At 48.5% G+C, this 26,301-nt stretch overlaps 1 protein-coding gene across 10 annotated transcripts; it reads left to right on the top strand.

Moving 5' to 3' along the window:
- Nucleotides 1–3,961: 3,961 nt before the first annotated feature.
- On the top strand, nucleotides 3,962–26,232 carry TMBIM6 (transmembrane BAX inhibitor motif containing 6). Of its 10 annotated transcripts, none has more exons than XM_068133343.2 (11): nucleotides 4,414–4,530; nucleotides 4,661–4,697; nucleotides 7,772–7,892; nucleotides 9,304–9,412; nucleotides 13,169–13,292; nucleotides 15,309–15,357; nucleotides 17,787–17,884; nucleotides 17,990–18,069; nucleotides 18,420–18,520; nucleotides 23,806–23,881; nucleotides 25,729–26,232. In XM_068133343.2, the coding sequence occupies exons 3-11, from the start codon at nucleotides 7,831–7,833 to the stop codon at nucleotides 25,747–25,749; spliced, it is 720 nt and encodes a 239-aa protein (XP_067989444.1). In that variant the 5' UTR covers nucleotides 4,414–4,530; nucleotides 4,661–4,697; nucleotides 7,772–7,830; the 3' UTR covers nucleotides 25,750–26,232. The 10 variants fall into 10 exon arrangements, with proteins under 10 accessions (XP_067989443.1, XP_067989445.1, XP_078622572.1 ...); XM_078766449.1 differs by having other exon boundaries at nucleotides 4,661–4,720; XM_078766447.1 differs by having other exon boundaries at nucleotides 4,661–4,760.
- The last annotated feature ends 69 nt before the right edge of the window (nucleotides 26,233–26,301 follow it).

The following is a 26,301-nucleotide window of genomic DNA, read 5'->3' as shown; positions in this document are numbered from 1 at the left end:
ACCTCGAGGCTGATGCTGCTGCCCACCTCGTGGATCCCGAGGCTGATGCTGATTCACAGCATCAGCTTACACAGCATACGCAGCATGCTGATACGCACCTCGTGGCCGGCGCCACGGCCCGCCCACCGCCGCGGCGAAAACCGCCACCGCGGAGAAAACCGCTGGCTCCATCGGCCTGGCGGAGCCAGCCGCACTCCTCCAGCTCCACCACCTGGTGCTGGTTCCATGCCAAGTTCGGCCACGAGGCTCGACAGTGTCATCCGCCATGCTCCTTCAACAGGTCGGGAAATGCCCGGGCCGGCGCTCGATAGTGGCAATGAGCGCCGGCCGTTCGAGTAGCCTGCTGTTCATAACGGACACCTTATCCGGGCGCCGTTACCTGTGCGACACGGGAGCACAGGTGAGTGTCGTTCCTGCCGGTACGTCGGACAAGCACGCCGCGGGCGGGGGCCCCGCGCTGCTTGCCGCGAACGGGACGCCCATCCGTACGTACGGAAAACGCTGCCTCTCTCTGCGGTTCGGAGGGCAGGTTTTCCGATGGTCGTTCGTCACCGCCGACGTGCCCATGGCATTGCTTGGCGCGGACTTCCTGTGCGCCAATGAGCTCCTGGTCGACGTAAAGCACAGACGTCTTGTCCAGGCCGAGACGTTCAGCTCGCTCGCTTGTGCGCTGCCCAGCTCGTCGAGCAGCTCACTGAGCAGCTCATCGAGCGGCTTGCCAAGCGGCTTGCCGAACGGTTCGGTTCCGGCCACATTGATCTGTACGCTTCCGGCAGCGGACGAATTCACCCGCCTCCTCGCCGGCTTCCCGGCCCTCACGCAGCCCACCTTCTCGGCGGGGGTCGTCAAGCATGGGGTGGCCCATCACATCCCCACCGTCGGGCCACCGGTCTACGCCCGGGCACGTCGCCTCGAGCCGACGAAGCTTGCGGTAACAAAAGCGGAGTTCGCTACTCTGGAGCGACTCGGCATCGTTCGGGGCTCGGAGAGTGCTTGGGCGTCGCCGCTGCACATCGTGCCAAAGCCCGGCGGGGGATGGCGACCGTGCGGGGACTATCGCCGTCTCAATGACGCCACCACCCCCGACCGCTACCCCGTCCCCCACATTCAGGACTTTTCCGCCCGTTTGGCGGGCATGTCCTTCTTCTCGAAGGTGGACCTCATACGCGGCTACCATCAGGTCCCCGTCAGGCCGGAGGACGTCCCGAAGACGGCGGTCATCACACCGTTCGGACTCTTCGAATTCCTGCGGATGCCCTTCGGTCTGAAGAATGCGGCTCAGGCGTTCCAGCGGCTGATGGACAGCGTCCTGCGCGACTTGGATTTTGTATACGTCTACCTGGACGATATCCTCGTCGCCAGCGCGTCCCGCGAAGAGCACCTACACCACCTCCGCACGCTCTTCGAACGCCTGGGCCAGCATGGCCTGATTGTGAACCCCGCAAAGTGCCGGTTCGCCGTCGCCGAAATCGATTTTCTGTGGCACCGCGTCACCAGGCACGGAGCCGTCCCCCTGCCGGCCAAGGTGGAGGTGGTGAAGGGGTTTCTGCGCCCCCGCATGATCAGGGGGCTGCAGGAGTTCCTGGGCATGGTGAACTTTTACCATCGGTTCCTGCCCCGTATCGCCCAGCTCCTGCGCCCCCTGCACGAAGCTCTCCGAGGTAAGCCGGGCAAAGGCGACGTTACCTGGACCGAGCAGATGGACGCGGCGTTCATGGGCGCGAAGCTCGCCTTGGCTAACGCCACCATGCTCGCGCACCCGGCGCCCGATGCACCGATCGCCCTCACCACCGATGCCTCGGACTACGCGGTGGGCGCGGTGCACGAGCAATGGGTGCGTGGAGCTTGGCAACCGCTGGCGTTCTTTAGCCGGCAGCTTCGCCCGCCCGAACGCCGTTACAGTACCTTCGACCGTGAGTTGCTCGGGCTTCACTTGGCGGTCAGGCACTTCCGCCATCTGCTCGTGGGCCGTGCGTTCACGGCCTTCGTCGACCACAAGCCGCTGATCTTCGCGATGGGCAAGGTCACCGAGCCGTGGTCGGCCCGGCAGCAGCGTCACCTCTCGGCCGTGTCCGAGTACACGACGGACATCCGGCACGTCGCGGGGAAGGACAACCCGGTGGCGGATTGCCTTTCCCAGGCCGTCGCCCACGCAGTCCACCTCGGCATCAACTATGCCCGGATGGCAGCGGACCAGGCCGCTGACCCCGACGTCCAGGCTTTGCGGACCGCCGTCACGGGCCTCCACGTCACCGAGGTGCCGTTCGACGGCGCGGGCGCGGCCCTCTTGTGCGACGTCTCCCTCGGGCGGCCTCGCCCCATCGTGCCCGCTGGCTGGCAGCGCCAGGTGTTTGACGCCATTCACGGCCTGTCCCACCCGGGCGCGAGGGCCTCCCAAAGGTTGATCGCCAACAAATTCGTCTGGCATGGCCTCCGGAAGGCCGTCCGCGGCTGGGCCAGGACGTGCCTCGCGTGCCAGTGCGCCAAGGTGCACCGGCACACCCAGGCCCCATTGGCCCTGTTTACGGTGCCGGAACGCCGGTTTGACCACGTCCACGTGGACCTGGTGGGACCTCTGCCCCCCTCGTGGGGTTTCACCCACGTCCTCACCATGGTGGACCGCACCACCCGGTGGCCGGAGGCCGTGCCCTTGGCATCGACGACGGCGGCGGACGTCGCGCAGGCTTTCATCGCCACCTGGGTCGCCCGGTTCGGCGCTCCCTCAGACATCTCGTCCGACCGCGGCCCCCAGTTCACCTCGGAGCTCTGGGGGGCGGTCGCGCAGGGGCTCGGGGTCCGGCTGCACCGATCCACGGCCTACCACCCCCAGGCTAACGGCTTGTGTGAGCGATTTCACCGCTCATTGAAGGCCGCGCTCCGGGCCACCCTCCGCGACGGCGGCTGGGTCGACAGGCTCCCCTGGGTCCTGCTGGGCCTCCGGACGGCGCCCAAGGAGGACCTGCGCACATCCGCGGCGGAATTGGTCTTCGGGCAACCGCTGCGGGTGCCGGGTGAGTTCCTCCCCGACTCCACGGCACCATGGTCCGCGGCACAGCTTGGTACATGCCGGTTTAGGGGTTCGCCCCGGTGCCAACGGCATGCCACGGGCACCCACCGACACACGTCGCCCCGGAGCTTCACACGGCGGAGTACGTCTTCATCCGCCACGATGCCCACCGGACACCACTGCGGCCCCCGTACGACGGGCCTTTCCGCGTGCTGGAGACCGGGGTGAAGCACTTCACCCTGGACATCGGCGGTACTCCTGACCGCGTTTCTGTGGACCGCCTCAAGCCGGCCCACCTCGACGTGGACCATCCACCGCCAGTGGCCCGACCCCTGCGTCGGGGCCGCCCCCCTGCGGGCGGACCCCTGGCACCGCCCAGCCCCGCAGCCACGCCGCCCCCCGGTCCTGCACCCATCCCAGGGGCAGCCGGAGGCATCCCAGACACCGCCAGTCGCCAAGGGGCGCTTCGGCCGGGTCATCCGTTTGCCCTGCAAACTGACCCTTCAGGTGCGCGGGGATTCTGGGGAGGCGCGTGTGGCGGACACGAAAGCACTGACGTGGTGACATCACCCCGCACACCAAGTGGGGGTGGGCCACGCCCAGGAGAGAGGCGTGGCCTCACGATATACTCGGGGCGCGCAGCCCTGAGCAGCTCAGTGTTTCAGTGAGCTCTTGAATAAAGACTCTTACAAATTACCACGTTGTCCGCTTCCTCCTTGCTTACAAGCAGCGCGCATAACACCGCGGCTGAACCAGTTGGAGGTCACCAGTGTGGTGCTGGGCACACACGTTAACAAAGGTAGGCCACAACGCTTTGGGTTAACTCGAGCTCTTTAGTATTGCTTGCTCACTCGTCAGCATTGCAGTGCTCTGGACTGCGAGCCCGCGTGTATATCCGGAGGCCACGCCTCACCTGGGGCGTGGCCGACACCCACTGGTGCTCGGAATTATGTCACTGCGCCAGCGAGTCATCGTGTCCGCCACATTACTACATTTAATCTGAACTACATTCAATCTAAATTACTACATTTAATCTGAACTACATTCAATCTAAATTACTACATTTAATCTGAACTACATTCAATCTAAATTACTACATTTAATCTGAACTACATTCAATCTAAATTACTACATTTAATCTGAACTACATTAAATCTAAATTACTACATTTAATCTGAACTACATTCAATCTAAATTACTACATAGCTCTGTGGGTTGTAGTTGGGATTCAGAGTTTGAAGAAAAATGAGGAAACGAGTCATCACCACCGACTTGGTACACGCCGGTTTAGGGCGGCTCGATGAAGAAGAAGAAGAAGTTTTATAGAGGAAGAAGATTAACCCTGCGTCATTCTGACGAATTTGTGATTTTCAGATCACGTGATTTGCGGACGTGTGTGGCGCTTGAGGTGAGTGTTCGGCCGTTAAAAAAGTCTGACACAAAAACGGTCATTTGTGTTGTCGTTCGCGGTCGGTGTGGGTTTTTTCGTCGCCCCGTCGACCCCCCGGCGATCTCGGACTGGTGTAGGTTGCGATGTTGACCGAATTACGAAAGGTTTTGGTGATTATTCAGTTTGCGTTCCTCGTACAGTACGAGTGGTAATTGTTTCGATTCCGGGAGCCTTTTGGGCATTTTGCTTTCCTTTCTTCGCAGGACGTTGTTCGGTGTGAGGGGAGAAGCGACGGAGCTGGTGGGGAGGGAGGTCTAGGGGAGGTTTGAGGATTGAATCTGTAACCCCATACTAATTACTATGGTGTGTTAATTAATAATAATAATAATATGGTGGAAGAGGTGACAGGGTGGGGTCGTGGATCAAGGGGCGTGTTTGATGTTACGGGTCGTTGTGTGTTGTGTTGTGTTGTGTGATGGGGTCGTGGTGTGTTGTGTGGTGGGGTCGTGGTGTGTTGTGTGGTGGGGTCGTGGTGTGTTGTGTGGTGGGGTCGTGGTGTGTTGTGTGGTGGGGTCGTGGTGTGTTGTGTGGTGGGGTCGTGGTGTGTTGTGTGGTGGGGTCGTGGTGTGTTGTGTGGTGGGGTCGTGGTGTGTTGTGTGGTGGGGTCGTGGTGTGTTGTGTGGTGGGGTCGTGGTGTGTTGTGTGGTGGGGTCGTGGTGTGTTGTGTGGTGGGGTCGTGGTGTGTTGTGTGGTGGGGTCGTGGTGTGTTGTGTTGTGTGGTGGGGTCGTGGTGTGTTGTGTGGTGGGGTCGTGGTGTGTTGTGTGGTGGGGTCGTGGTGTGTTGTGTGGTGGGGTCGTGGTGTGTTGTGTGGTGGGGTCGTGGTGTGTTGTGTGGTGGGGTCGTGGTGTGTTGTGTGGTGGGGTCGTGGTGTGTTGTGTGGTGGGGTCGTGGTGTGTTGTGTGGTGGGGTCGTGGTGTGTTGTGTGGTGGGGTCGTGGTGTGTTGTGTGGTGGGGTCGTGGTGTGTTGTGTGGTGGGGTCGTGGTGTGTTGTGTGGTGTGTCGTGTGGTGGGGTCGTGGTGTGTTGTGTGGTGGGGTCGTGGTGTGTTGTGTGGTGGGGTCGTGGTGTGTTGTGTGGTGGGGTCGTGGTGTGTTGTGTGGTGGGGTCGTGGTGTGTTGTGTGGTGGGGTCGTGGTGTGTTGTGTGGTGGGGTCGTGGTGTGTTGTGTGGTGGGGTCGTGGTGTGTTGTGTGGTGGGGTCGTGGTGTGTTGTGTGGTGGGGTCGTGGTGTGTTGTGTGGTGGGGTCGTGGTGTGTTGTGTGGTGGGGTCGTGGTGTGTTGTGTGGTGGGGTAGTGGTGTGTTGTGTGGTGGGGTCGTGGTGTGGTGTGTGGTGGGGTCGTGGTGTGGTGTGTGGTGGGGTCGTGGTGTGGTGTGTTGTGTGGTGGGGTCGTGGTGTGGTGTGGTGTGTTGTGTGGTGGGGTCGTGGTGTGGTGTGTTGTGTGGTGGGGTCGTGGTGTGGTGTGTTGTGTGGTGGGGTCGTGGTGTGTTGTGTTGTGTGGTGGGGTCGTGGTTTGTGTGTGTGGTGGGGTCGTGGTTTGTGTGTGTGGTGGGGTCGTGGTGTGTGTGTGTGGTGGGGTCGTGGTGTGTGTGTGTGGTGGGGTCGTGGTGTGTGTGTGTGGTGGGGTCGTGGTGTGTGTGTGTGGTGGGGTCGTGTGGTGGGGTCGTGGTGTGTGTGTGTGGTGGGGTCGTGGTGTGTGTGTGTGTGGTGGGGTCGTGGTGTGTGTGTGTGTGGTGGGGTCGTTGTGTGTGTGTGTGTGGTGGGGTCGTGGTGTGTGTGTGTGTGGTGGGGTCGTTGTGTGTGTGTGTGGTGGGGTCGTGGTGTGTGTGTGTGGTGGGGTCGTGGTGTGTGTAGTGGGGTCGTGGTGTGTGTGGTGGGGTCGTGGTGTGTGTGTGGTGGGGTCGTGGTGTGTGTGGTGGGGTCGTGGTGTGTGTGGTGGGGTCGTGGTGTGTGTGGTGGGGTCGTGGTGTGTGTGGTGGGGTCGTGGTGTGTGTGGTGGGGTCGTGGTGTGTGTGGTGGGGTCGTGGTGTGTGTGGTGGGGTCGTGGTGTGTGTGTGGTGGGGTCGTGGTGTGTGTGTGTGGTGGGGTCGTGGTGTGTGTGTGTGGTGGGGTCGTGGGGTGTTGTGTGTGGTGGGGTCGTGGGGTGTTGTGTGTGGTGGGGTCGTGGGGTGTTGTGTGTGGTGGGGTCGTGGGGTGTTGTGTGTGGTGGGGTCGTGGTGTGTTCTGTGTGGTGGGGTCGTGGTGTGTTCTGTGTGGTGGGGTCGTGGTGTGTTCTGTGTGGTGGGGTCGTGGTGTGGTGTGTGTGGTGGGGTCGTGGTGTGGTGTGTGTGGTGGGGTCGTGGTGTGGTGTGTGTGATGGGGTCGTGGTGTGGTGTGTGTGATGGGGTCGTGGTGTGGTGTGTGTGATGGGGTCGTGGTGTGGTGTGTGTGATGGGGTCGTGGTGTGGTGTGTGTGATGGGGTCGTGGTGTGGTGTGTGTGATGGGGTCGTGGTGTGGTGTGTGTGATGGGGTCGTGGTGTGGTGTGTGTGATGGGGTCGTGGTGTGGTGTGTGTGATGGGGTCGTGGTGTGGAGTGTGTGATGGGGTCGTGGTGTGGAGTGTGTGATGGGGTCGTGGTGTGGAGTGTGTGATGGGGTCGTGGTGTAGAGTGTGTGATGGGGTCGTGGTGTGGAGTGTGTGATGGGGTCGTGGTGTGGAGTGTGTGATGGGGTCGTGGTGTGGTGTGATGGGGTCGTGGTGTGTGATGGGGTTGTGGTGTGGTGTGTGATGGGGTCGTGGTGTGGTGTGTGATGGGGTCGCGGTGTGGTTCGTGGTGTGTTGTGTGATGGGGTCGTGGCGTGGTGTGTTGTGTGATGGAGTCGTGGTGTGTTGTGGGGGGGTCGTGTTGTGTGGTGGGGTCGTGGTGTGGTGTGTGATGGGGTCGTGGTGTGTGGTGGTGTGTTGTGGGGTCGTGGTGTGTGGTGGTGTGTTGTGGAGTCGTGCCATCGGAGGAAGCATTTGGTGCTTGGTCTGGTGGTTGCTGATTTTGATATTTCTGGGTTCATGCAATATGACGATCCCAAGCTGAGGTGGTTGTGGTTGTGGTTGTACACACGACCCCGACGGGTTTCCAGCGGACTTGGTTCTTTCGGTTACAGATCCCACACTAGTTGGTTAATGTTTCTCTAATTTAATCTTGTTTGTAAAATGGCGTCGATGATAACACTTCGTGGGGAATTCTCATGTTCCATGTACCTCTTAAACTTTACCAACGTAGTCGTTGTCCTCTTCTGCAATTCCTGCTCATTGTTACCTCGTTCTCCTCCCGTGTTTTTAGTTTCACAACAGAACCCACTGCTTCCTGCTGCTCTCACCAGACGGTGAACATTTGTCAAAATGGAGAACTTGCTTCGTGAACGAAACGTTAACATTCGTACCTTGATGGACTTATCGCACATGTGAGTCAACAACACCTGTCAATCTCACATACCTTGCGGGTCCATCGTAGAGTTCCCTTACAAGGAAGGTCCACCTGCCAGGAGACAATTGGGCACATCCAGCTTGTGCAATAGATGCTAACCTATGGTGTTTTCTCTACGTGCTCTATGCTTAAATGTTGAGGGTCAAACAGGTAAGCAGCTCGTACCATTTTATGACTTCCGTGGTCGGGTTTGAACCTCTGACCACAGACTCTGAGTGGACGATCTAACCATTACATCACCCCGGGTCTTGTGCCTAACTATGTTTTTGTACCTTTGATGTCACGTGCACTCATCTGCATTACCCAGGTGACACTAATTTGTATTACCCAGGTGACATTCCATTGGCACGTTTGTTGTCCCGTGTCTTGTCGTTATTCCCTCGTATCTTGTGATGCATCGAAATACCTGAATCTTTAGTTATTATTCCCCGACAGGTTTTACTGGATGGAACTCTGTTTGTTGTCCGTCTGTCTGTCTCACCTGTGGTTTTCCGCATTTTTTTCCCCATACCCCATAGCATATTCACCTGAAACCTGGTACATGCCTTTATTATGACAAGTTACCGAACAGGTTTGAGTTTCGGAGCGTTTCATCAATTTTTTCCGAGTTATGCCCTTTTTCGACATAGAAAATACCACACCTGTGGGGCACAGGTATTGCAAAAAAAGTCTTTCCTCGTGGACCACGTCCGCTTCATCACATGAGGATGGCGTGGCTTGGAAAGGCCTTGATCGACAAAAACGAACTGTTTAGGTCTTTGTTGATAAACCTTGCACTTGCTGAGGGTCAATGTTCCCAAGAGGTTGTACTGCTGCGGAGTTGTGAAGCAACTTTGTAAACAATGCTGCAATCTTCCACCCACTGTCTCTTCTTCCCCCACTCCCCATGACTTATTCTTCCTCTTCTTCACACCCTCCCTCCCACACCCTACTTATTGTATGGAAACTTTCAACCTGCCTTCTGGTTTCATATTTACCCCCACTTCCAATCTCTCAAAACATTTGAATTGGAGTTTACCTGTTTGGTATTTACATATCCCCTACCCCTCGTCCACCTTCCACCCAAAGCCCTCCTAAAATATTCCAATTGCATCCATGGAGTATACGTGCCTCCCATTCTCCCCTCCTCCATTTCATTCCACAAGGCCTCTTCAAAAACCTCATCAAATTGCATTATTTGAGTACTCTGACGTGGGGTTTGGTCGATTGAAGGGTTCTTTTGTATGATGAAATGACATGAAGGTGCAACCACCTGTAGCTCGTCGTGTTTATTGGGGTTCGTCCCGTTGTTTTTCCTAAGTGGAACCTGATCGTCTGAGCGCCGGTGCTCGTGTTGCCATTTTGCTTCAACATCGTGGAATTGATGCAAATCCTCCTTTTCCGTTCAGTGACGTGAGCACACGCGAACACCTCAAGAACGTGTACGCGTGTCTGTGCATCAGCATGTTGTCTGCTGCCACCGGAGCCTTCCTGCAGTTCCATTCTGCCTTCCCGCAGGTATGCCCAGGTGACCTTTGTCTGCACGATGTCATGGAGGCTGGTTTAAACGGTATTGAGCCGTGTGGTTTACATTATTTTGTAATACTTTGGTAGCGGACACAAAAACAAATAAATAAATAAACGACACCGCGGGTGGCTGAAGGAAATGGGATTGCTGTCTGTGGGATCGGATGCCGTTATTTAAGGTTTTTGCATCCTATTATTATCCCCATGCTTTTTTTGAAAATAAAATAGTTGGGTTGTTGCTCTTTAATGGCCACTATTATCCCACCTTGTGGGATCGGCCGGGGGAAGCTTGGCCCAAGTCTTTCACGAACCGACCTGGACAGGCCTGACATTCCATCCTGACATTGGATGTCAAATTGTAATTGGATCCGTCTGTCTTCGTTTGGCCGTCACGCTCTCCGAAGACCAAAACGGTTGTGCAGAAATTCTCCAAACTCGGCAGTTATGATCACCATGTGGCACAAATGTGCAAGAGCCGTATCATTTTTGGACCCGCCCCCGGGGGCAGGGCCAAAAGGTCAAACACCAAAAATATGCAGTTGGGAGCAGATTTTGAAACTTTTTTTAATTTTTTTAAATGAAACTTTGTATAAGCAATGAACATTTATGGATTGTATGAAATGTGGAACGATTTTATTTTATTTTTGGATTTGATCACTGGTTCATGCTCTCGGGGATGGGAACTTGGGGGTCACAGGGGTCAAAACAAAAGATTGTTTGTGTGGTTGTTGTTTGTTTTTTAAAACTCAGAATTTGATATTGGGTCATTCGTGGTGGAACTTTTATGAGCCTTCTTTAAAATTTGCTTCAGGTGGGGATTTGCGATGCTGCCATCGACTTGCCTCTAGTCACTAACTTAAGTTGCTAAAAAACAACAACAACAGTGCCCCAAATCTATAAGCTGTACATTTCCTTTTAGAATGTAATTGTAATGCGTACAGCACAGTCTGTCCGTTCATGATGAGATTTTGATCAAGATCCCTTTGTTTTGAATGCTGCTAGTGATGACTAGTGTGAAAAGAAAATCCCAACTGTCGTTTTCAACCAAGCACAAGTGAGCTGGTGACATGGGCACACGCGAACGCAAAGCTGCCCATCACAGCCACATCTGCCATTGTCGTGCCCGGCCCCGTTTTGGTGGATTTGTCTGTTTCAACAGACATCCGTGCTTGCGACACCTTTGGCCCTGACGGTCGCTAGTGCATCACAATCCCTTGACTTGCCGTCCATTGTAACACTCGGCACCACTCTTGGTTAGTCTGAACCGGTCTGTTGTAACGGAGTTCTGGCAGGAAACCCCACCGACTGGTCGTTGGCAGAATAGGAGAGGCCATGCCCGAAATGGTTCCGAACTTTCCCTCATTCGGTGAGACGTTTGACCTTGATGGTTAGGAAAACGTGTTCCACTGACTAGATGGAAGGACGAGTCTTGCAGTGACGCACTTGAGCACTCGACGAGCATAATCCTTGGGACGCTTGTAGCTTCTGTCGTTGTACTCGCGTTGAGCTTCGTCGCGCACGATCCCAGCCACCAAACCAACGGGCAATTGGAATTGAAACCTTGAAAAGCAGTCTCGAGTGTTTCAAAATCAGTTTATGGTGCTCCTGATGACACCTGGGTGACGTGAAGCGGTGGCTGTCAAACGTACGTGGACGGTACGCCATCTTAACCGAAGTTCCACTATTGTGGTTCTAACTGTATCGAATTGGAACCGTTTTTCGGTGCAGAGCTGAAGATGATTCATTTCCTGCTTCACTACTGCTGCAAAGCTTGTGAAGTGTTGTTTACCCATAATACCGTTGGAGCTATCTTTCACTCTTTCGGCACTTTGAAACCGGCTTCCACCTTCAGCGAACGTACGAGTCAGTTGCGACACTTTTGAAGCGACCAGTACGTGTACACGAAACGCTTCACTGTGCACGACAGCCTCACTTCTGAATGAAGTGTTGTAACAGCTGCAATGCTATTTCACTTCATCAGCACCGGTGTCTCCGTGTTGGATCTGCACCAGGATTTGCTGTTTTTATTATGGGAACGCCCGTCGTGCAACACGGGATGGCTTTCTCCAGCCGTCGTCTTCCATCTTTCTGGCCTTGTTTTGGTTTTCCTGACTCGCGCATTTGAACCCCTTTTCTGGGATAGAGGTTTATCCATATTTGGGTCCTGTGAATGTAGAATGACCGGGCGGTTGTGTTTCCATCGTCGACACCCCCTGGTTGGTTTCTCCTCTTTTGCAGCCATTGCACATGGTATTTGTTCATGAAATTAAGATGGCACCGTCTCTGGTAGCCTCCCACTGGACCATCTTCCTACTTCCTCTGCATAGCAAATGTCACCAAATTGTTGTTGTTAATCTGCATCTGCAAACGTCTGCCATTGCTTGTGAAATGTAAATCGCAGTCAAAGTTGGTCTTGTCCAGGAAAAAGGTGGCGCAGCCATTTATTTATTTTCAGGTCCAAAGCGGTGCTGTTTTCTTGTAATTGGTTAGAAAATTGCCTTAGTAGTTTGTTTGTAATGCATTGGGGGATGAGCACAAGCTAAGGCCTACACTAATGTCGACTGTTAACTAAACCCAGGAGAGTCGTGCTAGAAACGAGTCGCTCCCATTTTCTGATAACATGCTAAGTACAAGTATCGGTACCGAGCAAGCGTTGATATTTGCAGCCTACAGGTAGGTGTACCAAGGTCGTGAACAATTTCTGGGGTGGGGGCAAAAGGTCAAACACCGAAAAATGCAATTACAGGCATGTTTTAAAACATTTTAAAAATGCGACTTTGTGTATTCAATGAACATTGGGAATCGCATTAAATATGTAACAATTTTTTTTTGTATTTGACCCCCAGTTCATGTCCCTATGGTGGGGAAATTTTATCTCGATTTGATTTTGGGTCATTTCCTGGTGGAACTTTTTTTTGCCATCTTTGAACTTTGTTTTAGTGAGATGTGAGATGTGAGATGTTTTAGTCGAGTGAGATGTGCATGGAAGAAGTTTCGGGAACTGAGTGGCGTGCTGATGATGAGGGGAGTGTCGTTGAAGCTGAAGGGAAAGGTGTATGCTGCATGTGTGAGAAGTGTTATGATTTATGGGAGCGAGACATGGGTAATGAACGTGGAGCAGCAACGAAGGTTGGAAAGGGTGGAAATGCGAATGGTTCGGTGGATGTGTGGAGTATCGTTGAGAGAGAGGAAGACAAATGATGAATTGCGAAAGATGATGGGAATAGAGCCTGTGATTGATGCTGTGAAGAGGAACAGGTTGAGATGGTTTGGTCATGTGTTGAGGAAGGATGAAAGTGACTGGTTGAGAAGAGTGATGGAAATGAATGTAGAAGGAAGTAGAAGACTGGGAAGACCGAGAAAGACTTGGCTAAAGATGGTGGAAGAAGAAATGCGGGCAAGGGGGTTAACAAGGAGAGATGCAGTAAATAGGGCAAAATGGAGAACATTGTCATGGGGACCGCAAGGCTAACCCCCGCTCTAGCAGGGAAAATGGCCTTTAAAATGCATGTTGTTGTTGTTTGTTTGAACTTTGTTTTAGGTGGGAAGTGTGGGGATTTGCGATGGCGTGCCATCGACTTCGCCCCCGCTTTTAATTGTCTAACGTACCTGCTCACCTTGAAAAGTTTGAACAAAGATGTACGAATGATCCTTGTTGGAGGCCATGGAATGTCTTCTGCTTTAAATGCATGACACTGTTTGTACGAGTTTTTTTTTTAACCCTTTCTTCTCCTGCGTGGTTTTTAGATTTTTGTGCACGCTTCACCCTTCGTGGGACTCGGGCTTTTCTTCTGGCTTATGGCAACTCCTCGGAATGGCCGCAACGACCTCAAGCGGCTTGGGATCCTCACGGCATTCGCACTGAACATCGGTACGTTCAGACAGGGTGTGTTTAAACGCGGGTGATTAAACGTGAAAAAAAAAAAAAACTCCTTTTGCAAAGCGAACCTGCCATTTGACAGGTAACACTTCATGCCTCCGAAGGCGCTGGGGAGGCTTTTGTTTTTGGGTTGTCCGTTCGTTCATGCGTGTAGCAGATTTTCGTTGCCGAGATAACTTGTGAACCGCTAAAGGGATTTCAACCAGACTTTGTACCAGTATGTATCATGATGCAAAGATGAAGTGATTCGGTTTTGGGGTCAGAGGTCTATGGCCATGTGACTTTTAATTGAAAATATTTGTTACCACAATAACTTGTGAACCACAGGAGCAATTTCAACAAGATTTGGCACAAGTATGGAGTGCACAGTAGACGCAAAAACACAGCATTGCCATCTCAACGTTTGCTCGAGTCACTCGTCCCGTCTGTTTTATAAACGGTCGTTCATTTGGCCCGTTGGTGCAACGATATGCCGATCTCCAGTTGTGATTCACTCAAACTGTGACCGTGGCATTGCCATTGTGCTCGAGGGTTCAAGAAAGCGATGCGTGAGTGTTCCTGCATGCTTGGACGTTCAGTTGTTGTCTGACGGGATGGTGCACAGGTGGCGCACTTACCTTTGAGAACATGGGTTCAATAAACCGTCTGATCTGTGCTCCGTAGGTGGGGTGTTGCATCGCAAAGTGCATCGTCCCTCGTGTGGATGTCGAACCGCATGTCCCGTTTGCTCACCGTTCAAGATAGGCGAGTTATCACCGGCACCCTGAACAAATGACAAATTCCTACCTAAATCGCCTTCAGTCTATCATGAGGCCTGGCAAGTCGGTTCATGAAAAATTTGGGCCAGGTGTACATTAACTACTGATTGGTGTTTCCAACTGAACCTCTGGCTCATGATGCAGAACACACAAATTAAAATCCTTTTCCTCTTTTTTTTATTTTATTGATTTCCTTGATTTCCTCTTTTTGGTAAACATAGGGGTTGATTTCCTCTTTTTCATTCAAAAAACCTATTTTGCTTGCTTGGAAACCGCTGAATGGAAAAATTTGAAACTTGGCACATTGTCAAGTACTCCGAATGGGGAACAAAAGCATGATATCATAGGTAAAGTGGTTATACCAGCCAAAAATGTTTTAATCGAATTCCTTATCCTAAAAATCTGAAATTGCATGCACATGATCTATGTATGACCCATTTGTATTAAAATATTAAATTTATGACATCATAGGTCACATGGTTTGGCAGCCATATTGGATTTAACCTAAAACCTGAAAAAAAACATCTTCTCCCAAACCACCAAATCGATTGACTCAAAACTTTACGTGTCATTGACTTGGCATGGCAATTAAAAATGATCACGAAAACATCATTGGTCACATGGTGTGGCAGCCATATTGGATTGAGAGAAAATATTAAATAATTATATCTCTGAAACAGCTCACCCTATCAATGCGAAATTTTACAAATAACATTTAACACCATTGTTGCATATAGTTTGAAAATGATGTCGTAGATCACGTGGTTTGGTGGCCATAAAATATATATATATATATATAAAACGTGGTTTGGTGGCCATCTTGGATAGAAAAACAAACCTTATCTGATCAACACGAAACTTCACAAATGTGATCCCCTACCCATACATATGCATAGTATACATTTTTAAGGTCATATGCCATGTGGTATGGCAGCCATATTAGCTTGAAAGCCGATATTTAAAAAAAAAAAAATCACTTCTCTGAAACTGCTTCACCGATCGATGTGAAACCTGTCATGGCTGGTGAAAATGTGATACTTGAAAACAGCTGAAGGGATTTAAATTCAAACTTGTTTATTTTTATGACGGTGAACGAGGGCATCTACCCGTTGTGGGACTACGTGGAGGCATATTGGTGACACAATCTAATTGTTCTAGTTTGTTTTTATTTTTTATTTCCCCCCAAGATTCTAACTTGTAATACTTTCAGATTTTGTTTGACCTTTTATTTATTTACTTCATCTTTCAGGTCTTGGCCTTGGACCTCTACTGAGCACAGTTATTGCCATTAATCCCAGGTGAGTCTGCTTTGAACCTAATGTGTAAGCTGCAGATTTTTTTTTGAGGGGGGACGGGGACGGGGACGTTGGGTTAAGTTCAGTTAATGTTGCAAAAATCCAAAAAGCCATCCAATATTTGGCTTCTACCCCTCAGGTTTTACTTTTGCAAGTTATAGTTTAATTGTGCTTTTGAACTATTCATCAAACACATGTGTTTTGAAGAATTTTTTTTAAATGATCGTTTTTATTTTTGGCCCCGAGCAAATAAAGTTGTAAATCCTTCGGTGTTATTGGCGTCAGGCGTTCGCATGGGCCTTACGGTGACTTGCGGCATGATTTTTATGCGTCCGCCTCTGAAGGTGGCCGGAGGCATTATGTTTTCAGGTTGTCCGTCCGTACGGGCTAAACCTCGTTTTTCTTAGCAACCACATGTCCGATTGAGACAAAACTTTCAGGGTAGGAGTGAAACCTATGCAGAATGTTTTTATGATAATTGTAACGTCATAGGTCATCGGTCATGTGGTATGGCAGCCATCTTGGATTAAACGCAAATAATTAAAAACTTATTTCTCGGAAATCGCTGAATGGAAAAATTTGAAACTTGGCATATTGTCAAGTACTCCCAATAGGGAACAAAAGCATGATAATGATGACATCATAGGTGAAGTGGCATACCAGCTCAAAATGTTTTAATCGAATTCATTATCCTAAAATTTTGAAATTGCATGCACATGATTTATGACCCATTTGTATTGAAATATTAAATTTATGACATCATAGGTCACATGGTTTGGCAGCCATATTGGATTTAACCTTAAACCTTTAAAAAACATCTTCTCCCAAACTATCAAATCAATTGACTCGGAACTTTACGTGTGTCATTGACTAGGCATGGTAATTAAAAGATGATCACAAAAACATCATTGGTCACATGGTGTGGCAGCAATATTGGATTGAAGGAAAATGTTAAATAATTATAATCTCTGAAGCCGCTTACCCTGTCGATGCTAAATTTTACAATTGTCATCTAACACCATTGTTGCATATAGTTTGAAAATGAAGACGTCAGAAGTCACGTGGTTTGGCAGCCATCTTGGATAGAAAAACGCACCTTATCCAATCAACACGAAACTTCACAAATGTGATCCCCTACCCTTTCATATGCGGAGTTTACATTTTTTTAAAGTCATATGGCATGTGGTATGGCAGCCATATTAGCTTGAAAGCCGATGTTTAAAAAAAAATCCCTTCTCTGAAAGTGCTTCACTGATCGATGTGAAACCTGTCCTGGCTGGTGAAAATGTGTTACTTGAAAACAGCTGAAGGGGTTTAAATCAAACTTGTTTGTTTTTGGACAGTGAACGAGGGCATCTACCCGTTGTGCTACTCAATGCGGCGGCATATTGGCGACAGTCGCATTGCTCTAGTTGGAACTACCAGTGGTGTTTCTACCTCTTTTGCTTCATGCAGGCGTTACACCATTAGGTTTTGTACCGTTGCTCGTCAAAACTAGTGCGCCATTGCATTTGTCGGTTCTCCACCATTCCTAGTAGTATGGTTCCTGAATGTGACCGTGTGACTGGATTAATGCGTGGACTGCTAGCATTGGGCAAATTGTGTGTCCCTGTCGTCATATATTCGGGCGATAATGGCATGTGTTGAGGGAAAAACAATCCTTGGATTTTTATGCCTCCGGAGCTGAAGCAGATTTTCATTGAGGTGATAACTTGTGAACTACTTAAGGGGTTTCAACCAAACTTGGCACAAGTATGGACTGTGATACAAAGATGAACTGATTCAATTTTGAGTTCATTATGTCAAAGGTCATGTGCCCTTTCAAAATCATGTTGTAGCTCATAACTCAAGTTAGAAGCAGATCTGATGTTTTCTCTCTTTGCCCCATAACTTTTAATTGTGGATTGACATCTAATGTGGGCAGAGACCTGTCTGTCCGTCGATTCAATTCGAGTCGAATTCTATTTTCTGTTTCATGATTAAACCAAATGTTTTCCATTGCATTCATATATAACAACCTTTAGAGGCCATTTTTCCCCGCAAAGCGGGGGTTGGCCTTTTTCGGGAACCGTGGTTGTTGTTGTTTTTCGGTCCCCTATTTGAAGCAATGTTTTACGGCCGGATGCCCTTCCTGACGCCAACCCTTTTTGCCGCCTTTAACGACAAACAGGGAATTACCAGTGAACTGGTACTCAATTAGCCGACCTCGGAAGGATGACAGGCTGAGTCAACCCCCCTGGCGTTAATTCAGCGATCGACCGGGATTCGAACCCAGGATCCTTGGTATCCTAAGCCGGCACCCTAGCCGCTAGCCCAACACCAGGGATTTCCATTGCATTCATAATTATAAAATATTTGTTTGAAAGAAACAAAAAAAACTTTTGTTGAAATTGACTTTCTGACCCTCTCCCTCCCCCCTTTCCCATGTACAGCATCGTAATGACTGCATTCCTCGGCACAAGCGCCATTTTCTTGTGCTTCACGCTGAGCGCTTTGTACTCCCGCAACCGCACCTTCCTCTACCTTGGTGGTGCGTCTGCGATTCATTGCTCTAACGGTTCATCCTGTTTGCTGTAAGATTGTGTAATTCTGCATTTTCTAATTACTCTTTTTATCGGATGCATGCTATGCGCAGGAACCCTATCATCGGCACTGTGCCTCCTTTGCTTGGCATCTCTCTTCAACCTATTCTTCCAGTCGGTCATCCTGTTCAAGGTACGATGATCCCCATTGTTTCCACTTGCTTTAACTGTTGCCTTTGTTATGCCATGCCAGAGGAAGTAAATTTTACTTGTGAAAGGGAAAGGAGGGTGTGCAGTTGCTTAAAAAGATGAGTTGGTTATACATAAGAGTTTAACCCTAGATAGTTGTACCGCTGGGTGTACCCATCCGCACAGAATGGGTGTACCCAGGCGTACAACTATCTCAAGTTAAAATGTATTCCATAGTTTGCACATGTAACCATGACCAGCACAGGAAATTATGCAAATGTGAAGCCCTTTGACTGCCATATTCATTTTCACGGAACTTATTGATGCTCCCGTTTGGTTTCGCGTGTGCCACAGATCCATGTCTATCTTGGCTTGATCGTCATGTGCGGTTTCGTCCTTTATGACACACAACTCATTGTGGAAAAATGTCGCCATGGCGATAAGGATTATGTGTGGTGAGTGTTCCTTGGATTCTCTGCTCATGTACTCGTATTATGAAGGATTGTGTGACTGGAATGATTGTCAAAACATTCTTTGTATGGTACAGAGGTTCAAACCTTCAGCTCAGTATTTTAAGCTTGGGGATACTAAAATCGGCACGAGAGGGGAACTGCCATTTTGTTAGTAATCTTGACTGGAAATAACTTTTATGAGGCGGATGAAGGAGGATTTCGTACTTGACTGTTTGTAAGGAACAACAATTCCGTCTCGGTTTGAGTTAATTTATGCAGGTGTGAAGACCGTTGGGTGGAGGCCGTACAGGTAAGTTCGTCATTTCCCTTTTCCCTCGCGTGTAAAGAATAGTCATTTTTGGGATTGAACGCTTCGGAGTATTAAGCTCGTTTGGTCATCCGTGTCACCCTGTGGTGTTCACCACACAGGGTAGTCACACGACAATATTTACACCAGCCCTCACAAACTCCCCCCCCTCCCCCCCACTAGAGTCCCTTTATACAGAGAGTAACGACATGACGATCCGGAAAAATACGGTCACGTGACTCGGGGAGCCATTTTGGAGCCAAATTCGCGTTCGCTTAACTTCTCGCGTTCGCGTGTTATGCAAGTACAATCGATTCGACCCCCTACGGAAGCCTTAGTTCACTGAAAATGCCGGGTTGTTGTGCATTTGGATGCACAAATAGACATGACGAGGGTTTCAAGATGTACAGATTCCCTTCAGATCCCAATCGACGTAAAATATGGGAGAATAAAGTGAGCCGTGTGGGCTGGAGGCTTCGTCTTCAAAGCTTTGCGAGGTAGGTCAAGTTACTGTTCAGTCCCGTTCAGAAAGTAAAGTGAATTATTTAACTTTCACCTTATAGAGACTACAAGTAATTCCCGCAACAAGTAGTCAATAGCTGTCATTGTATCATAGTGAAAACCGTTAATTTTTTTGTTTGGAAACATTGGATACTTTGCTTGACAGTACATTGTACTGTATTTTCTATATTTCTATTTAGAAAAAGAACGTTCAGTTCACAATGTGCCAACAGTTTGATAACAGCGAGTATTAGGAATCATTTCTAGAGAATGGTTATGAATGGTTATGTTGTAAATTCAACAGGGCTGGACAAAAAGAAGAAGTCTCTGTTTGGCATTATTGTGTATTCGTGCATGCATATTTTATTGTGTATTCGTGCATGCATATTTTATTGTGTATTCGTGCATGCATATTTTATTGTGTATTCGTGCATGCATCTCTTATTGTGTATTCGTGCATACATCTTAAGGAATAGCTTGCCCATGTAGCATATCCACTTACCCTGTATTTGGTCTTGCCATTTTTTTTTTTCAGGGGAACACAAAAGTTCTCAAAAAATTCCACATAATGCAATGAAAGTTTTAATGATTGTAAAGATAAAAAGCAGGAAGTTGCTATTCATATTGGGGTCTCAACCTTCACAAGACCTCTAATTTGTATCGTTCTTCAAAATGGTGGAGATAAATGCTAAAAAAAGAATTCATCACATATTGCAATTTTGACAGCTGGACTACGTTTCATTTATTCTGATTGTACCTGGATCTGTTGCTGAATGTGGTTAACTGATGAAAAGAAAGCTGAAAAGGTTAATTTACAGTATGTGTGCATTGACCGAGAGAGAGTGTGTGTGTGTGTGTGTGTGTGTGTGTGTGTGTTTATCCCGTGTATGTGCATGTGTGTTTTAATGTGTTGATGTTTGTGTGTATGTTTGAGTTTATTGGCTCTGAAAACGCATTAAATTTGTTACAGTTTGATAATGTTTACATTAAATTCATTTCTTTCAGACAAAACACACGTGTGTTTTAATGCCCCCCCCCCCTAACCCCCGCTTTTCCTATCCTCTTAATCGAAGAGGTTAAAGATTATTTTAGGTTACAAGACTACCTTGTCGCATAGTATGTTCAAATTCTCTCCAGGCATCGTGAGTAACCCAAATTATTATTGCCAACATCGCGATAATGAGGATTCAGAAATCACCCATTTTGTCACTTCTCATCAACCGCTCATTTTTTCAGACAAACTAATATCCCATTATAGGCAATCTGGAACATAATGGAGCTAATACTCATAGACCTACATCTCGATACAATAAAATAAATAAATAAAAACATTCACCGTACTCCCTAACCCGCCCCGTGTTTGTGCAGTGGTGCATTGCATTATACACGCATAGCTCATAGTGCACTGTGCATGTGCCGGTTCAGTGGTTCCGCACAATTGGCCCCAAAATGGCGGCGTATTCTCAGTTGTCGTTACTCTCTGTATAAAGGGACTCTACCCCCCACTCCCCTCCCCTTTGCCCCACATGATTAGTAGTAATATGATTTAAACTTACCATGTGCATTGATTCACAAGCCCCAGATATGACTTTCCCATCGGTGTTTAGAAACACCCAAACTGGATATGATGTCTTCCCCCAACCCTTCGGTTGTGCAGTGGCACAAGCCACCCCCAGCTCTCAGGTATTTTCCCAAGTATTTTCGGATTATTTTCGAAGCTTTGTGATCCATTTTAGGTAACAATCCAATGGAAGGCAATCTCATTTCCTTTCACAAAGCCCGAAACAAGTGTGTGTCCACCCTCAGGAGAGCCAGGAAACAATATCTCTCCATTCTCAAGACCGAACTCTCTTATCTGTCTCCCTCTTCCAAATCCTGGTGGCGTCTGGTCAAATCTGTTTCTGGTGTTTGTTCCCACTCCGTCCCCTCCCTTACCTCAAATGGCTACACGGCTGACTCCGCACGTGAAAAACCTGAATGCCTCAACTCTGTGTTTGCCTCAAAATCTTGTGTCCCAAACCCATCTCTCTCTTTACCCACCTTAACCAGTCGAACCCAGCTGTTCCTGGACTCTGCGTCCTTCTCTCCTGACAAGGTGGAGAAGTTTCTGTCAAACCTCGACTCTGATTCTGCAACTGGACCAGATGGCATCAGCCCACGGGTTCTAAAATCCTGCTCTGCCGCTCTTTCACACCCTCGCTCTGTTCTCTTCACCCTCTCTTTTGCTCAAGGTCATCTGCCATCAGCTTGGAAATCAGCCAACATTACCGCTTTACACAAAAAAGGTGCAAAAACAGATCCTTGCAACTGCAGACCAATCAGCCTGCTCCCAATAATCAGCAAGGTCATGGAATCGATCATCGCTTCTGTCATCAAATCCTTCCTCTTCTCCAATGGCTTGATCTCGGATCATCAATTTGGTTTCAGACAAGTCATTCTACTCTGGACATGCTGCGTCTGCTGTCTCAACAATGGATGCAGGTCGTCAATGCCAAACAGGAATTCAGAGCTGTCTCCCTTGACATATCACGTGCCTTCGATATGGTCTGGCAGATATGTCATATCTGGGGCTATCCATGGAAATCTCCACGCATGGCTTGCGGATTTCCTCTGGTCGTAGTCAACATGTGGCCATGAATGGATTTCTCTCATCTCCCCTTCCTGTTCTGGCTGGAGTTCCCCAAGGTAGTGTTCTGGGCCCTATGCTTTTTCTGGTCTTCATCAATGATCTCTCTGACTCTGGAAAATCCTCTCGATATCTTTGCTGATGACTCCACTCTCTGCCACTCCATACCTCATCCCTCGGATCGGCAGTCTGCAGCCTCCTCACTCTGCAGACCTGGACAAAATCAGACTGGTCAAACAAGTGGAACATGTTTCAATCCTGACAAATCTCACACTCTTACTATGTCTCTTCGAAAAGACTGTCTGGACAACCCTCCCATCTACTTTCTCAACAATCCTCTCCAAGAAGTTCTGTCACTCAATCTCTTGGGTCTCACAATCTGCCATGATCTTTCCTGGGAAAAAACACATTTCCAAGCTGGCCTCAAAAGCCAGTCGCCGACTGGGCATCCTCCGTCGTGCGAAGTCCTTCCTTGGCACACCTGAGCTCCTCACCACATACAAGGCTTTCATCCACAGCTCAATGGAATACTGCTCTCCCCTCTGGGCTGGTGCTCCTGCCTCACATCTAGCTCGGCTTCACGCTGTTGAAACCAAAGTTTTCAGAATCATTGGAATCTCCCGTGATTAAGCTAACTCTGAGGGCTTTTCACTAACCCTGGTGTTGGGCTAGCGGCTAGGGTGCCAGCTTAGGATCCTAGGATCCTGGGTTCGAATCCCGGTCAATCGTTGAATTAACGCCAGGGGGGTTGACTCAGCCTGTCATCCTTCCGAGGTCGGCTAATTGAGGACCAGTTCACTGGTAATTCCCTGTTTGTCGTTAAAGGCGGCAAAAAGGGTTGGCGTCAGGAAGGGCATCCGGCCGTAAAACATTGCTTCAAAAAGGGGACCGAAAAACAACAACAACCACAGTTCCCGAAAAAGGCCAACCCCCGCTTGTGGGGAAAAATGGCCTCTAAAGGTGGGTTTTTTTAGTTTTTTTTTTTAGGGCTTTTCACTCGCTCACCGCAGGCAGGTTGGTGGTCTTTGTCTTCTACCGACTCCTCTCTGGCCTTGCTCCCCCAGCTCTCTCTGTGCTCTGTCCCCCAAATACTCCTCCAGGTCGCACAAGATCTGCCAGCAACCCTCTTATGGATAAACTGCCAAAATCAAGGCTCTCTATTCACCTTCACTCTTTCATTCCTCTTTTCTCCCACCTCTGGAACCAACTCCTTCACTCTCTTCAATCCCACTCCTCCCTCCAGGTCTTTAAAACAGCTGTTCACCACCATCTCTTATCTTCCCCCATCCAAAACCTTGATCTTTTCTACCCCCGCTAATTCACCCCAGATCCACTTTTCTGAAATACCGACTTCTTTCCTGGAACTCCTAGCAGTGTCCACGTGGTTTTTACCTCTCCCTCCCCCCAACTCCCTTCCCACGCCCCCTCCCCCCAAGCCCTCTACCTCCCACAGATCTCCCGATGTCCTTGCTCTCAAATGTTGTACTTGTGTGCTTCCCCCTCTCCCCATTTTGTCTCCCGCTCCCTTTATTTCGTCTTATGTGTCCGTTTTTTTTTTTGTCATTAATGTTAGCTCTTACACGAGCCTCGATCTTGTATTCAAAAAAAAATAAAAAAATTCTTTCCTTGCTCCCACAATAGAAGTTCATACGTCTTGAAGATTGTTGTTTCTAGGGCTTGGTTGTTTGTTCTACTTGGTCATTTCAAAAGTCCCTATAGCGAGTTGTTTCTGGATTGTTAAATGACAATCTATTTAATAATTCGTGAAATGTTTCTAAAAATGTGCCGTTATTCTTGAAAATGCTACCATTTTGTTTTCTCCTTATTGCTGGCATTCCGTTTGCTTTATTTCAGGCACAGTGTTGAGCTTTTCCTGGATTTTGTGAACATTTTCCGCAAGATCATGATAATTCTTGCCATGAATGAGAAGGTGAGGTCGTAGTGGTATCATTGTGGGCCGGGTGTGTGAGATTGCAAGTCATATGATGACGCAAAAAGTGTTTGGGACTTTACGATGACAAGTCACTCTGTTCGGTTATTCTGCTTTAACGTCTTGAGCCTCTTAGTTGTTTTTATGCTTCTGCCGACTAAGTCGCCGGAGGCATTATGTTTTCGGGTTGTCTGTCTGTCTGTCCGTTCGTGCATCTGTGATAGGTTTTTGTTACCACGATAACTTAAGAACGGCTTAAGGGATCTAAGTCAAACTTGGTGCAGGTATGTATAATGAGGTAAAAATTAACCGATGCATTTTTAGGGTCATGAGGTCAAAGGTTAGAGGTCATGTTAGGTAAAAATCTTGTTGCCACGATAACTTGTGAACCAGTGATAGGATTTTGACCAAACTTGGTAAAAGTATATATTATGACGCAAAGATAAACTGATTACATTTCTGCATCAAGAGGTCAAAGGTCAGTTTCTGTAGTGGGTTTTTGTTACTGCGTTAACTTAATTACTGCTGAAGGGAACTAAGTCAAACATGGTACAAGTATGTATAATGATGAAAAGGTAAATGGATTACATTATGGGGTCAAGAGGTCACAGGTCAAATTCTGTTACTGTGCTAACTTGTGAACCAGTGATGGGATTTTGACCAAACTTGGTACAATTATATATTATGATGAAAAGATGAACTGATTAGGGTTTGGCATCAAAAGTCAGAGGTCTTGTCAGGTAAAAATATGATATTTGAGAGCAGTTGAAGAGATTTAATTCAAACTTGGTACAAGCATTATAATGATATAATAATGTGGGCAGAGTCACATCTGTCGACGTCGTGACGTCTCGGCTCGTCTAAGCGTATGCGCGTATACATAGTCTATGATTGTGGCAGAGATAGTACACTGAACGGATCATGATGTAACAGCACAAAAGGAGGCAGAAGGACACCAACAGTGGATTGGAAGGACAATATAGAGGGAGGCTTGGACAAACAATGGGGGACAGGAGAAGTTGCATGGGGTGGACAAGATGGATACAGGATACTCTCAGGAAGGAAAAACTGGAAAGTGTTGTTGCACACATTAACAAAATTTAATCTATTAGATTTGTCAGACATCCTGGGCAGCAAATTTAAACTTTGTGCGAATATTGTAGTGAGGTAATAATGATGGGGCTGACAGGATGGCCTAGAAGTATGCACACTCGCCTCCAAGCCATCTAATCTGGGTTTGAATCCCGACCCAGCTCGTGTCATCCCGATGTTTCATTGGCAGAGTAATTCATCAATGTGTTCGCTCTCGCTCGGATGGGCATTAAACTAGGCATCCCGTCTGCCAACATTAGTTGGTGGATGTTGAAATCCCACGGTGTCCTTTGTGAAGAGTAGGAGAGTCATCCCCGGCACCATGAACAAGTTCCAAATTCCTGCTCTAACTACTGCTGCAAGAGAGAGAGAGAGAGAGATGGCAAACTGCTTCAGCGTAACCAACACTCTAAGCAAGTAGGGTACATCAGTCGGTCAACAATTGTGAAAAATAGGTCTGAAGTGGGTTGAATATTTGGACCGCTTAGTTTCACCATCCCTTCTGTAAATACCGGCCCATTCTCCCTTGAACTTGGTAGGCTTTGAGGCATACAGCGCTGTGGGTCGACCGGACAAGAGGCCCAAAGCCTGATTAAAAATAGGCGTAGGGTGGGTGTAGGTGAGAGGGACGTGGATGCGTGTCACATTTCTCTCATCTAGATCTGTTCCTGCATACATCCAGCATGGTTTTGTACAGCATGTTCAGAATGCATCAAAATAAATTGATCGTTGCTTCCGTTTCTCTTTTATTACAGCAGGACAAGAAGAGGAAGTAGATTGAAGATCCAAAACGTAACGATTCAATAATCCAACTTCTAAACCACAAATGACTTAACGGGGAAGTACTACCCTGGATATTGTTTTTACTTTGAAGCCTTTGATATCGTATTTGATATTGTTAAAATTTACAAACTTTAGAAGATCTTTGAGATTGCGGCATGCTTTGACAATAGTCATTCTGGAACTTTTGCAATCCGTTCTTGCTTTAATTACCTAACTGTGCAGACATAGAGAACATTGTTTAAAATGTGAACTGTCGAGTTATTTGCGTATTAGCGCCTTTCATCCTTACACGTTTTACTTACCATTGTAGAGTATAGTTTCTCTTTCTGCCCTGTCCTTTTTTTGTTTGTGTTTGTTTTTCTTTGTCTTTTTTTTGCCTATTCGTAACGTGATTTCCCCCCGCCTCCTCTTATTCAAATCTGTTCAAATTAAAGTTGTAACACCTTCAAATGTTAAAATAAACCTTTTGTGCCATTTCACAGTCTATATATTTTATTAATTTAACTTTTTGAGGCCGCAAATATTTTGTTAAAATGGGGCTGTGA

This window comes from Myxine glutinosa, chromosome 12 (assembly GCF_964187855.1).
Source record: "Myxine glutinosa chromosome 12, kmMyxGlut1.1, whole genome shotgun sequence".
Lineage (NCBI taxonomy): Eukaryota > Metazoa > Chordata > Myxini > Myxiniformes > Myxinidae > Myxine > Myxine glutinosa.
This window is presented reverse-complemented; position numbering and strand designations above follow the sequence as displayed.

What these genes read in the sequence shown, in the direction of transcription:
- TMBIM6 (XM_068133342.2), top strand. Translation starts at nt 7,831, where the DNA reads ATGGAGAACTTGCTTCGTGAACGAAACGTTAACATTCGTACCTTGATG. An exon ending in AGTCGGTCATCCTGTTCAAG is followed by an intron (nt 18,070 to 18,419) that starts GTACGATGATCC and finishes CGTGTGCCACAG; the next exon opens with ATCCATGTCTATCTTGGCTT. An exon ending in TTCTTGCCATGAATGAGAAG is followed by an intron (nt 23,882 to 25,728) that starts GTGAGGTCGTAG and finishes CTTTTATTACAG; the next exon opens with CAGGACAAGAAGAGGAAGTA.